Source organism: Tetranychus urticae, chromosome 1 (genome assembly GCF_039701765.1).
Source record: "Tetranychus urticae isolate SD_2017Ah chromosome 1, NJAU_TeUrti_SD_1.0, whole genome shotgun sequence".
Taxonomy (NCBI): Eukaryota; Metazoa; Arthropoda; class Arachnida; order Trombidiformes; family Tetranychidae; genus Tetranychus; species Tetranychus urticae.
The window spans coordinates 17920426-17934572 of NC_142958.1; the positions used below are offsets into that span (position 1 = coordinate 17920426).

The 14147-nt window shown below is 31.4% G+C and overlaps 1 protein-coding gene across 1 annotated transcript; it reads right to left on the reverse strand.

Annotated features, from left to right (window-relative positions):
* Nucleotides 1–55: 55 nt before the first annotated feature.
* On the reverse strand, nucleotides 56–763 carry LOC112538801 (baculoviral IAP repeat-containing protein 7-B-like). Its single transcript, XM_025160736.2, has one exon. The coding sequence runs from the start codon at nucleotides 761–763 to the stop codon at nucleotides 56–58; it is 708 nt and encodes a 235-aa protein (XP_025016504.1).
* Between the last annotated feature and the right edge of the window lie 13384 nt (nucleotides 764–14147).

Sequence of the window (14147 nt, forward strand, 5' to 3'; positions counted from 1 at the left end):
TTACAATGTTAGCAATATAAACGTTTTCTTGCAGGTATTGCATGATGAATGAAACTTATTCAATGAGTTTCAGTCTAAATACCCCTTTTATTTCTGCACGACATATAGGACAACTAGCGATACCTGGTGCACATTTGATACAAGTGACACAATGATCGCAAGGGTAAAAACAGGCGCCAATTTCTTTTTCCAGGCAAACCTTACATGTATATCGACTTTCTGTTGGCTCAACCAGTGATGAATCTTGTGTTTGTATCGGTTCATTTTTAAGACATGAATCAATGAAACTTTTCCCACATCTAATGTAAATGAATGTGCACCAAGGAGAAAACTTTGCATGCGAAACCCAAGGATTTTCAGCAGAAAGCCAGTCACATATATGTACCCCACAATGGAAACATGCAACAATGTCTAATTTTTTAGTGTAGTAAAAACCAGCTTCAGCTAATGCAGTCGAGGATATATTTGTATTTATCCAATCTCCGTACGTTGACAATCTGCTTGCAAGTGTGATATAATCTGGATACTCAGCATCGACATGCCGTGCAAAACATCCAGAAGGAGATCTTTGATTGAAAATCATCCTTGCTGAAGTAACTCGAGGGCGGATTGTGGCTATGAGTGATGAGGATTCGAAATTGTTTCGACCATCTGAAATGGTTGCAACGGGGATAGTATTCATTTCACTTCGAGGGTAAACTTGTGATATGTCAAGTATCAATTCTAAAGCAGGTAACTCTTCTTCATCGTTCCCAAACATCATCTTTGAGATATTGGGTACGAATGACAAACAAACAAATCGCAATTGTCTTTTTATAGTGGAAAAGGATTGTAATCTTAGTTAAGTCACGCTATACGCTTCCGGAATTATTTGTTCCGCTCTAAACAAACTGCACATACAAATTACTGTAAAATGGCATTATTCAGTTCGTTGATCTAGTAAAATTGATACAATTGTGCAACGGTGAGTAGCAAAACTAATTATTTCACATTGAACTAAGTATCATTATTCAGTTCGCTGATTGCATTTGGTGCAATTGATACATTTGTTTAGCCAAGAATGACGTAAAACAATTAGCTTGACTTTATTTAGTTCAAAAGTATCATTATTTAATCAACAAAGCATAAACTAATTGCAAACAATTAATCTTAAACTTGAACTTACATAATTGTTTCATAAAGTTCAAAAATAGTTCCGCATTAATTACCATGGGCATTGAACTTAATCAATAATTTAATGGTCAGTTTTATTAATTAAATATCGATTAAAAGTGAGTTATCTTGTGTATGAGTTATCTTGTGTATCTGTACTACTACTCAGTTGTTTGGTGAAACCCATTTTTAATCAATCAAAAAGTAAAGATTGACTTTTAATCGAATCTCATGACAAGTATAAACCAGGTAAGCAGATTGAATCATTTCATGGTTAATGGTGAAAAGAAAAATGAAGGAAAAAAAGATTACAATAAACATGTGAATTATTATAAGAATAAGCTTAATTATCGGCAAAAAAACATTCACTTTTTACTTGCTTTTTAAGTTGATTCTGAGGTTCGCTAACCTTTCATTATCTGATTAAAAATTGAGCCTCAGGTGGTAAAATATTATCTTCTTGGTTTCAATCAATTTTGTGTTCCTTTTAATGTGCGCTTTTCATCAAATTCACTTGTTGCATATTCATCATCATGAACATGCTGCTTTTTCTCGTCGAGTTTTCAGTTTAATTGAAATTTTTATTTTTGTTTTTTCTCGTTGACAGTCCAAGGACTTTGTAAAGCAATGTTTCAATTTTGTTTTTTATTTTGTAATTGATTCAAGAAAAGCAAAATTGAGTAATAATGATCAGGAGGATCAGGGGGAAAAAGTAACGCAAACACCAAATCCTTGATAAGGATAAAGAACGCTTTAATAACAATTTGATAGCATTCATTAATGATACAATTATAAGCACATTAAATGGGACCAATGACCTATTGATCATGAAGAACGGCAAAACCTTCAATAATTATAATCAGATAAGTGATTCAACTTTCCTTTCGTATCAAATAAACAAATAGAGCAGATTTATGTTGCAATAATTTTGCCGATTTTCAGTTTTCTGATAAAAATCTCTTTCGAAATTCAAACTTCAATTGGTTCAACAGTTATGGAACGATATTTCTAATGTAACTAATTTCTATTGTAACTTTCAATATCATGAAAGAAACGATTTTTATTTTTGTTAAACAACTTTTTAAAATGTTTACTTCGATTGATTACTGTAATTTTATATGCTCATGTCGAAGAAAATGAGTTTCATCGAAACAAGATTATCTCTGCCTTGACAAGTCGATTCATTTATGAATTTGCAAGATTTGAAATCGCAGATATTTTAATCAATTTAATACTTTACCCAGTCATCACCATTAAAAACCCCTTAGTCTATAGCTTCATCTCATTCCCGAGTCCATCGACGTGTCAAGATGTGCTGAGATAATTTTGTTTTGATCAAACTTTTTTTCTTTGATTATATTAGGACATTTACTTTCGTCAATAGCTTTTCTTCAACGCTACAGTTTTATTGCATCGAGTGTGAATAAGATGATGAGATGATACATTTTGCATCATATTTCTGACCTAATGATTCATTTGCTATAAAAAAACTCGCAATATTCCTTGGTGAGTTACTTGAACTTCCCAAAAAATGTCTTTCATGCTTAAAAATGTTTATGTGCTGATACTTCTCTGGCATTAAGTGCTATGTAATTGCAAAAGGCGTCAGTCAGTATTGAAAATTTACCTTAGATGCTCTCAAAAGATTTTAGCCAAACAAATAGATCAAATGAGACAGAATTATTATAGTCACGAGTTATTCTAACTACTAGTTATTATATTATATACACAAGTCAAAGCAATCTAGAATTCATTATTCTCGAATTATGACCCGAATAGGTAAGAAAATGAATAAGGACCTTCATAATCGAGCCAATCAAGTTAATTTATTTGATAAAATTACAATCATTTTTTGTTTTAAAACAAATGAAATTATAATAGACCTTCAGTCCAGTATAATGACAGTCAATCAACAAAAGCTATGAATTTCCTCCATGGCTATCAATAGGTACGAAAGATAACTGGATCATGCCATCGCATTAGCAACTGCAATTGCTACAACGCTGGAGGTATCAGCTGGATTACCTAAAGAATTATGGGGTTTAACATCAATTCCAAAAACTATAAAAAATACAGTGAATACAATTTTAGTTAATCGCATGATGACTAATTACAGTTTTTTTAACGAGTGAATCAATTAAGAAATTCGGTTCAATCCAAAACTTGAAACTATAATACTTTCAGTATGAAATGATAATCTTTTATACTCGACTTATTTGTTCAGTTGTACGCTCACGTTGACAATATAGCACCAGAACATTGTTAGTGTCATAACAGAAATGTTTTATGCTTGTATTTAATGGCGCTTGATGACTTGAAAGAATCGTTTCCCATAGAAACAGATTCCAACAGTAGAACTTCGTTTGCTTCTTGATTTTCAGATAAATTTTTGACTGTCACTTGGCTGAAATTCTCATGCTTTCGAAGTATGTATATGCATGTTTGGTAGCAAGCGCTATTCCTAGACTTGGAACTAAAATGACATTGCATAACATGAGCTTTGTTATCGCGATTGTAAAGTTCGCTTAAAAAGATATATTCCTCGAAGTAACAATCATTAGCGCATTATAAAAGATCAATCATTTATTGAAAGAAAGGCAAATTCAGAATCAAGTTTTTTCGAAAAACAAACAAATGTTTTCTTTTTGTGAGTATTTACGTCAACAACCTTTGGTGTTTACCTCAACAAAGTGTTATTTAAACAGATGCAATTTTTGCATGTAAATATGTTGATATTTGAATGGGATAAAAGAGACAAGTTTCAATGTAAACAGATAATTGATTACTCGAAGCGTTGAAATGAAAATAAAGTCACAGGAAGAAGTGGTTAAAACAATTGTTAAAGTTGCTTTTTTGCCGTTGTTTGATTAGTTTGTTTTAATAATAGAAAAAGCTTGAGCAGGTTGAAAGTTGAGGCAAAAAAGTATGTTGAGGCAAAGATGATTATGATTAAGATGAAGTGATATTAATCATTATCAATGAACATTACACTGAGTCTTGTCTTGTCTCGGGTCTGTGTTAATAAGATGAGATCAAATATAATGTGAAACAAAACTGCACAATCATAATGAAGATGTCAGGGAATAAATTGAACTTGCAGGTTTTGAGAAATGCTTTTTTTCTTGCCTCTTCTCCAAACAAAAATGTATTGTAATAAACATAATAATAATCATAATAATCATCATGTTGATGATTATGATAATAATAATAATAATGGTAATAATAATGTTATAATATAAAACAGATAATCAGAAAGGAAAGGAGAAATAATATAAAAAAAGAAGCAAAAGTTGAACACAAAATAAACCCAAAGAAATGGTTATAACTGTCAACTTGATTGATCATTGTTGGGGTAAAAGTAGGAATAAGACCAATTCAAGTTAACCATCAACTTGGAAAGCATTTTTTGTGACTCTTTTTCTTGGTGGTTCTGTTGATTTTGCCTTCAGTCTTGTGATTGTGGTTCACTTTTGATTCAACTTTGATCCAAAATGTTTCCCGATTCACCCGATTATTGAAAAAGAATGGGTAAACTTGAGCTTCTAAATGCAAGTAGACAAGTTTCATTGGGATCTTTCAGATTCACGGGTTTAACTGGCAATATTTTTCTGTTTACTTGAAATGATTACCTTCCATTTTCAACCTTTTTTCCCCTTTACGTTTCCCATTATAATGTGTACCATATGATGATATAAATTGAGACACAATTTACTGTCTATTTTGGGTTAAATCCATTTTCTGTGTTGTCAAACATTTGTTTGTTTGTCATTTCTCTCTCATTTAGATTTACATTTTCACACTGATTTTTTTTCTCCTTTTTTTCAAATTCGGTTTGAATAGAGGGAAAAAAGGGAATCAATGAATGAAATGGAACAAGAATATGCATGATATTTCCTTGTGTTGAATTTTTTCCTTGAATTCTTATTCTTTTGCTTTCTTCTTTTCTTAAAATTGTATTATTTATTGCAACACTTTGGGTTCCATGTGAGTGATTATTTTGAATGAAAGTTTTCTCTTCATAATAAATGTATCTGCTTTACCTTTTTTTTCTTGCTGGATTACAATGCATTCTCAGAGGAAATAATTGAACAATTGATAGATTGAAATGGATCCTATAAATACAATGTTTTGATTCACTTTGACAGTAATTATGTTTTGATGGTTAAAAAGTGTAACTTTGCACTGCCATCAAAATGATTGGTTTGAAGGGAAAATACATTTCAATGTGAAAAATGGCCTAATAAATGAATTTTCATTAAATGTCTTCCATCATGAGCGTGTTGTTCAACCATTTATCATTCAAATTGATTTCAATGTTGATCAGTTTATTCATTTGCTATTTTCTTGTTACTTCTTTTTGTCCTTGGCTTGTTAACTTGTTGAATAGATTAACAATAAATTACAATTGTTGATTAGCTGGTAAAATGTTGATTTGAATAATGTTGCTGTTGCAAGCTTTAAAGGTTCAACTAGAAATTTCATTTCAATCATAATCATGATTATAAGCCATCATGACAACATAAAGAATATCAATAATTTTTTTCCATTGATTTCAAGATGAATAACTTGTTGACTAATTTACCGTTTGATTTATCACCATTTCTGGTTTCTATTTCTGGTTAACATTAGTTGAAATTCAACAAAATGATATTCATTGACTGGTAACATGCTAAGTATCATGTTGTTGAACGGATAAACTATCAATATTGGTACGCTCAATGAATATTGTTACTTGAAAATGTCCATATGAAAAAACTCCAACAGGGACTTGGTCAATTGTAAAACTTGAAAGTGGATGGTAATTAACACGGAATTGAGATTCTTGTTTTTCTGGTTCCTATTTGATCTCTTTGCTTGAAATGGTATTATTAGGACAAGAGTCACGACTAATCAATATCAATTTCTGTCCATTGACTTTTTCACTAAAGTTAATGGGCTTGACGGGGACCGATTAAAGGTAAACATTTCGGAAAATTTCATCAACTTGATGAACCATTGTTAGAGGATGACAAAGATTAGAAAATTTTGCTTTGTTCCTTTCAATATTCAAGCCAATTTTATTTCCCTTTTTACTAAATTTTCTGATTCAATTACAAATTTCTTCTTTTTATGAGTTGCTTTTCAGTCACCAATTCCCATGATCATCATAATCGTTGCCCTTCAACCTCCTTGTTTGCAATCTGTTTATTTTGTCTGAAATGTTTATTTTTTTGTACTTGACGATTAAAAGAGTTTTCAGATTTTTCTTATTCATTTTTGCTCGTTTTCTTTTGCAGTACAGAATATAAAGTCAATTTGTGCGGCGGTTTTTCAGTTAAAATGAATCCTAGGAGTGGTCCCTGAAAAATTGGACAAAGGATAGTTTCCTCCTCAACAATCCAATCCAATCAAAGGAAACAGTTTTCGAAACTATGTGAAAATTAGTTTGTAAAAGTCAATTTTCTATAGACGCTTCATTTAAACTCAAAAACTTTTTTCATCGACTAACAAGGGAAGTACCCGAGGCCATCCAAACCGATTTCAATGATTAGTGTCTCATTGAACTATCTATTGTCTATCTTACTAACAGGTAGAAGGTTCGAAAAGCGTCATTTATTGTCGATCGGTATGCATAGATCAATGTGAAAGCAATAATATGAACCCATTGCAGTGAGCCTTTTTGTTTCACTTAACTTGTTTTGTATGCTCATTATTCTGAGCGTAGCGAAGACTTAGTTCACAGCTCAAAAATGTCAAAAGAAATAAAATTTGGTCATCTATTCTGCAAAAACTACTGAAGCGATTGCTTTCAAATTTTTACCATAGATGACTATAGCTATGCAGCAGGTCTGCAAGAGTTTATTTTCGTTTTCAAATTTGGTTTCTGCATTATGGGCAAAAAACTGATTTTCTCAAATACTTAAGTTAGAGCTACTAAACTTGTATTAAACCATTTTTATGCTGCTAGAAGTCAATTAAGCCCTTAAAAATAATTTTTCTGTCAATTTTTACTAACAACGCTTTGTAAGACTACGCTCGCTTGGACTACGCCGCTTCACTCTGACCTAGTTACCATACTTTACATGATGAAAAATTGAATTTTGATTCTGTTTTCTAGTTAATCTTTTATTGCTACGCGAAAGACCTGAATGTTTTATGATGAAAATATTAACTTATATTCGGATGAACTCGGATACATCCCTGGTAAGTTAGAATAACTGCCCATTTTATAAATGAAATAATTACTGATGGAATGCTGAATCGTTTTATATAAATCAAAGAAACATTTATACAATATAACAAATACAGCCACGGAAAATGAGATGCGAATACTTTTGGTATCAATTGCGCATATAAAGATTACATTTTATTTATCAGTGATGATAGTTTATATTTGATTGGAAATCCATCATTTCCATTATTTACATTCACCCCAAACATTTTCAATTTTTAATTCAGGTGAATAAGGTGAATCAAAACAACAAGCCTTTAATCTCTAATTTTATCAAATCAAATTGATAAGTTATCAATTTATGCGTCAACTTTCTCAAAAATTTTCGCATCTCATTTTCCGTGGCTGTATTCTGAAGAAAAAGATTAGTCATATTGTAAGTTATTCAGTGACTTCTTGCTTGGTTTAGGAGTGTATCCTTAACACTGTGACTCATTATATCGTTCTTCAATTGTTTGATCAAATTGAAATGTTCATCAAATATAAGTATAGCTAACTAATAAATGCCATGAAGTATAAATGCAAATTATATTTAAATTTTGTTATCAAGAACAAAGGTTAATGGCATGTTTAATCTTATTCAATAAAATTCAAAAACATATAATTTCATAGAGGATGAGATGAACAAGACTTTGGATTAACAAAAGCCTATTGAAATAACTGTATCCTTTGATAAATAAAATAATCAGTATAAGAAGCAACCGTTTTCTCGTTAACTGCATCAGTTTTAGTTGATAGCACATCAAATATTTTGAAAGTTTTTCGTCATTAATTGATATCAAGCTATAAAAAAGTTAACATGCAGCTTGATATCAATTAATGACGAAAAACTTCATGTTCAAGCAGCGTTCATGTTTTTTTAACTCACTTTTATCGCTTTTGTTACATCAGCACAAGTTGAATCTGGGTCTGTTGGCTTGAAAGTTGTTAACGAGAAGGTAAAAGAAAAGAGGGACACTCACAGAGGTATGTATTCTGTTTTGATTTGATGGAAGTATCCATTTTATTGATATGTTTTTGTGGTGGCAGGTAAAAGGCCTCGAAGTGCACATAACAAGCAACCTTTGGGCGCAGCACTCACCGAATTCAGTGATTTAGAATGGCAAAGTACATTGTTGAGATGCAAGAGTACACTCATTTGTGTTATTTTAACAATTTTAAATAATAAATTAACCATCCTTTACTGAACTTAAATTGATTTTGTTTTCAATTCATTTGTTGAGAAAATCATTTTTCTACCATTCAAATTATACTATTCGAGGAAATTTTGATCGATGTGATGCGAAAAATGAATCAAGTTTCGTGAACGAATAAAAAAGCTGTTACCTTCAATGGATGAAATTAGTATTTGTAAGGTCTCTTCAGGGATGAGGAATAGAGACTTACAACTGAGATCAGTTTCTCAATAACTTTAAGTATAATCAACGTTGTTAATCAATTTGAGGTTAAATTATTTTATTTCAGTTGAGGTGTCTAAGTCACCAGTAAATCAAACGTTAACACAAGAGCACAGGTAATAAGTAATTAGACTTATTTTTAAGTAAATTAAGTTGATTATGATGAGCACAGTATTGAGAGAATACCCTCTTCAATCAATTAACAATTTGTTGATCACAGTTTTAAAGAGAGAGAGAGAGAGAGAAACATAATCTAATCTGTTGGTCAAATTGACCAGTATTTATATTAAGTAAAGAGGAAAAGGAAGAAAAGCTAAACATGTGATATTAAACTAATGGGGGTTGACATTGAATTACAAACTGTAAATTAAGAGAGGCAAAAAGTAGTGTCGATCCCTTACAGATGCCCCCACTAAGTCGCAATCGGTCCTTCATTAGGTTCGAGGGCGGCAAAGGTAACGAAATTTTGCCTCATTAAACTTATAAGGGATTGGACGGTCATGGTTTGGTATTGGTTCGACGAAATTGGTATCATCAAAAGATCTATTATTCAGTTTTTCTTGTCTTCGAGTTTTTGACATGTAATGTTTCAAAGCAACATCATTTTTCAAAGGTTTTGGCCAATCATCAATGTAATTCATAATGTCATTAATAAGTCCAGACATGTAATGATTTTTTGGATAAACATAACCTTGGTAGAGTCCGTGGATTCTTACTGGTTGTGTGCTGAGCCATTTGATTCTAGTTTGTTCAATTCTTTGGTAGTCGATCAAATATAAATACATTGTATAAGCAGCATCAACCAATGAAGAGTGTTCTCTGGATTGAGTGATCTTACCAAAAAGCGTAAATATACAATATTTCAATCCTAATTGTGGTGAATTAGATCTACAATTATAATAACTCGAGATACAAATGATTCTTGGAAGTAGATAATCATGATCATTTGGATTTATGAATAGGTTTTTGAAGTCCTGAGCTTGACCTGACACAATAATTCGCTTATATTTCCTCAATATCGTGATGATTCGTTTACGGACATGGTAAAATGTTGGTGCATATTTTAACTGAACCCATGTAATGTTATGATGTTCAGTCATAAAGTCTTCAATTGCTGATTTTGGATGTTTAATGAATTCATTAAATATGATTTCTCCTGATGAATCAACGATAGAAATCCAACATGGAACTTGTATTTTGGACGTTTGATTGGAAGAAGTTTTTACTCTCAGTGTTAAGTTTTCAATATCAATTGAACAAGCATTTAAACTATCTTGGTGAAGCTGGACATTATTTTTCGCTATTAACCAAGCAAAGTGTTGTGGAGGTTTGATCATCTCTAGCTGTTTAACGCAAAATTCAGCTTTAATCGAATCGTAAGCAACATCACGTCTTATTCTGGTTTTCTTATTTCGTTCAACTGAGTGTCTTCTTTGGTAATCATGAAACTTTCTTTTTAAAAGATCACTGTATTCCATTGATTGTTTAGTTTTTGGACCACTTTTGCTATCTGGTTGATAAGCATCGAGATTTGTGGACAAAACATCATCAATATCTTCAATTTCAATATCTGTAATTGCAGGTTTACTTATAACTGATTTAACTTGAATTTGATTTGGTTCATGATTAATTGGGTGAGTGATGGAGCTTTTCATTTGTTTTTCATTAACATCATTATTATTCATGATTGGTTTATTCCAATCACCCCAATCAACAATGGAATAACATTCTGAAGCAACTGAACTCGATTCTCTCACTCGTTTACTTGGACGGTCGTTGTTGATACATTTGTTTGCATTTGTTGATGGGTATGAATAAGAAGGTCGTTTAACTTGTTGATTATTAATTTGCTTAGCAGAATTGGCTCTTTTTTCATCGATTTGCTTTTGAAGGCCTTCGATTCTTTCCTTTTGTTGAATTAAGTTTTTATGTTGTCTTTCAAATGAACTCATGAAGGTTTGCTTATATACATCTTGAGCCGTTTGATTACAATGGTTTTCATCTCCAGTTGTTATTGTTGATAAAAACTTTACCATCAAGTCATCTTGATTGAGTATTGGGTCCATAATGTTGATGAAAGTGTCAGCAATGTACGATTGATCAAATTTGAAGACATTTGATTGCAGTTTACAGTTACTAATGTGGTCAATCATTAATGAATAAAATCTCTTTTCTTTACAGTTATTGTAGATACAATTAACTGTTATTATTTCTGAGTCAAATTCACGATCTGATGATACTCTTTTCAAGATTTGTTGACTGTTACAATTATGACTTATACAATTGAATGCTAAATTTTCCAAATAGCTATCATTGATTCCCAGTATTGATTCATTTTTAGTTATTTTGTTGACAATTACCATGAAATGTGAACATAATTTGCAATAAAGTCGATCACAATTGTAACATTTATAAGGTTCAACAGCTAATTGGTCGCAAAGATTGCACAAATTTTTGGTTATACCGAGTCCAGGATCGTTATCAATGGTAAAACCAGGCTTAAGCTTAACAATATTGAATGCTGAAAAGATGCTTTCGACTGCTGTGTTTTTGAACTTTCTTTTGTACTTGTCTTCGATGAATTGGTAGAATTGTTTAACATCATAGACTTTTGTTATTGCTAAAGATGACGATGAAGATGACATTTCAATCTATTATGAGATTAATGGTAATTGCTTAAGATGAAAAGATGATGATTGCTTTCAGTAAAAACCTTGTCTTTGACCAATTTTCCTTCAATCTTATCACTGTTGATATTTGATTCAAAACTTAATGCTAATCCAATATCAAAAGAATCCACCAATTTGGTTGTTAGACTTTGAACCTGAATCAAGTCAAATGAATGGATCAAACCTCTTCAGTTAGAGAGTACTTTATGGTCGAGATTAGATGTTATTACTGAATAACATGTAAAGGTGATGAAATGAAGAAAGTTGACCATCAGATTGAGAGCATACGCTCGTCAATTAGCAACGATACAGCAATTGCTGAAGGTGCTGGATGAATGACCAGAAGAAGAGTAGTTTGTTTAATGTTGAGATTGACGGTTTAATGATGATTTGATGTACAAGCAGCTCAATTGATTGATGTTTGTTGGTTAGATGTGAGCACAATTTTCACTTATTGTTGAATTTGATTCAATTTTAGCAATCAATTTGGAATTGAAATGAATTTATTTCCGAGAAATGAGCATAGAAAACATGAGCTTTCAATTCAATAAGCATCTTCACTTCATTAGCTGAACACTGTACCACTATATTTGTCGCTTGTTTTTGATTATGATGCAGAGATGATGATCATTTGAGAGAATACTCTCTTCAAACGTTTACTTCTGTGACAACTTGAAACAATATTGAACTCAATTTTGAAATTAACTGAAAAATGCACCAAAAATTCATTAACAAACTCATGAGAAAAGATTGAAGTAAATGAGAGCATTAAGAAACATGTATTATAACTGCTTGATCTAGTAATGAGTGCATTTTTATCAAAAGAGGAAAAGGAAGACCATTGACAATGTAAATTGACAAAACAATAGATGGAGACATTAAGGCAATCCATCGATAAATGAAAAATATTTGATTAATTGACCATCGATACTCATAAGTGCATCAAAATTGTATGCATAAAATTTGTTTTCATGAGCATGATTAGCTTTGATGGTTAGTTATTGTTGAAAGATTGATCTCATGAGATTTAGCATTGGTTTTGAGATGAAAACTCGAAACTTGAAATTGACTTTTTGTTGCTTTTTAAAGCATTTGTTAGAGCTAATTTGAACAATCTAAACGAGTTAAAATTGGTTTTAGATTTGTAGGATTATCGGCTCGAAAGCTATGACATTGAGAAATTTTTCAATGCTAAATCTATGAAAAACATGACTTGATTTGATCGTTTTTTGAGCTTCATGTTTTAACAATTCATTCAGTTAAACTATACAGTTACCTACACCATGAATTGAGCTTTCGATTGATATATAATATGTTATGATAAGTTGGACAATTATTGAGCTGTTCAACTATCCAAAAGTAACCATTCAAGCTTATTTATTTTGACGAAATTTTAGGTTTTTCCACCTTGTAATAGGTAAATGTGAGTTTAAGATGTTTTTTATCATTAAGCATCTTTACTGAGCTAAATATGAATCTTTTGAGACATTGAACATTGATCTACAACATTCGATTCCAAAATTATAAGCAAAAAACATGATTCGTGGGGGTGGAGGCTGAAACTTTGGTCACTTGTGGTATTGAAGGGTTTGAGTTGGTGAAGGAAAGCAATATATCAATCGAAAGATCTCAACGAGATCTGTTCAACTATGCATTAAAATTGGAGCTAATCCAAAAATAAATCTGACTTTATCATTAATGAGCGAGTTTCAATGGCATTTCTAAAGTAAATTTTTGGTCATTTTGTGTGCGAGTTTTTTGGTATTTTAAACATTTTGAAAGTAATATTAACTGTGAATATGTTATTGAGCATCTAGTTTGAGCATTATAAGGTGAATTTGATTTGTTAGTTTTGTTGTAAATCATGATAATCCTTGAACTTTAGGTTCTACGTTAGTTTTGGTTAATTTTGACTCTTGATTTTGAACTAATTGTTGTTAATATTGTAAAAGATTAAAACTACTTTTCTTAATGTTGTTTCAATGATGATCATGAGATTGTTTCGTTGTATATTTTTCGTTGTAGATTATTCTATTAACAGGTGAAGATTACTTAGTAATTTGATGAATTATGAATAATGACGGTTTTCCTTGTTTTACTCGCTTGATTCTTGTTCAATTGCTTCAATTTCTGTTTCACCAACGTTGATAAGCTTGAGTTGGTCAAAATTTACTCTAAATTTTTTCAGAGTTTCGATGCAAGTAATTTCAGCGACTGAATCCAAAACATTGTGAACAATGTATTTACCTTTAAATGATGGAGTTAACTTTTTACCAAGGGTTAAGCTAATGTTTTTGATAGCAACTCTAACAATATCCCCTGGTTTGAATGGTTTCTCTTTCAATTTTTGATTCTGCATGAATCTTTCCTGTTTAATTAACCTTTGATCAATAACCTCTTGTCTGATCGCTTCGATGTTACTTCTATCGAACTCGATTGGAGTATCCATTTGATTTGTAAGAGTTGTTCTTGATGGAATCTGAAAAAGCAGATAATGTGGAGAGTTTCCAAGGGACTCTGAAGGTGTATGGTTATAGCTTATTATGTTTCTGGTTAAACTTTTGTCCCAATTTTTTATATTTCCATCAGCTGTCATTTTTATCAAGTTCCCAATGATTCCGTTGGTTCTTTCAACTAATCCTTGTGATTCTGGTCGGTAAGGTGTTGACTTTATATGTTTGAATTGATTTTCTTCAACATATTTTTTGAAGTCATCTG

Excerpts from the sequence above, each read along its gene's own strand:
- LOC112538801 (XM_025160736.2), bottom strand. The coding sequence starts at position 763 with ATGATGTTTGGGAACGATGAAGAAGAGTTACCTGCTTTAGAATTGATA.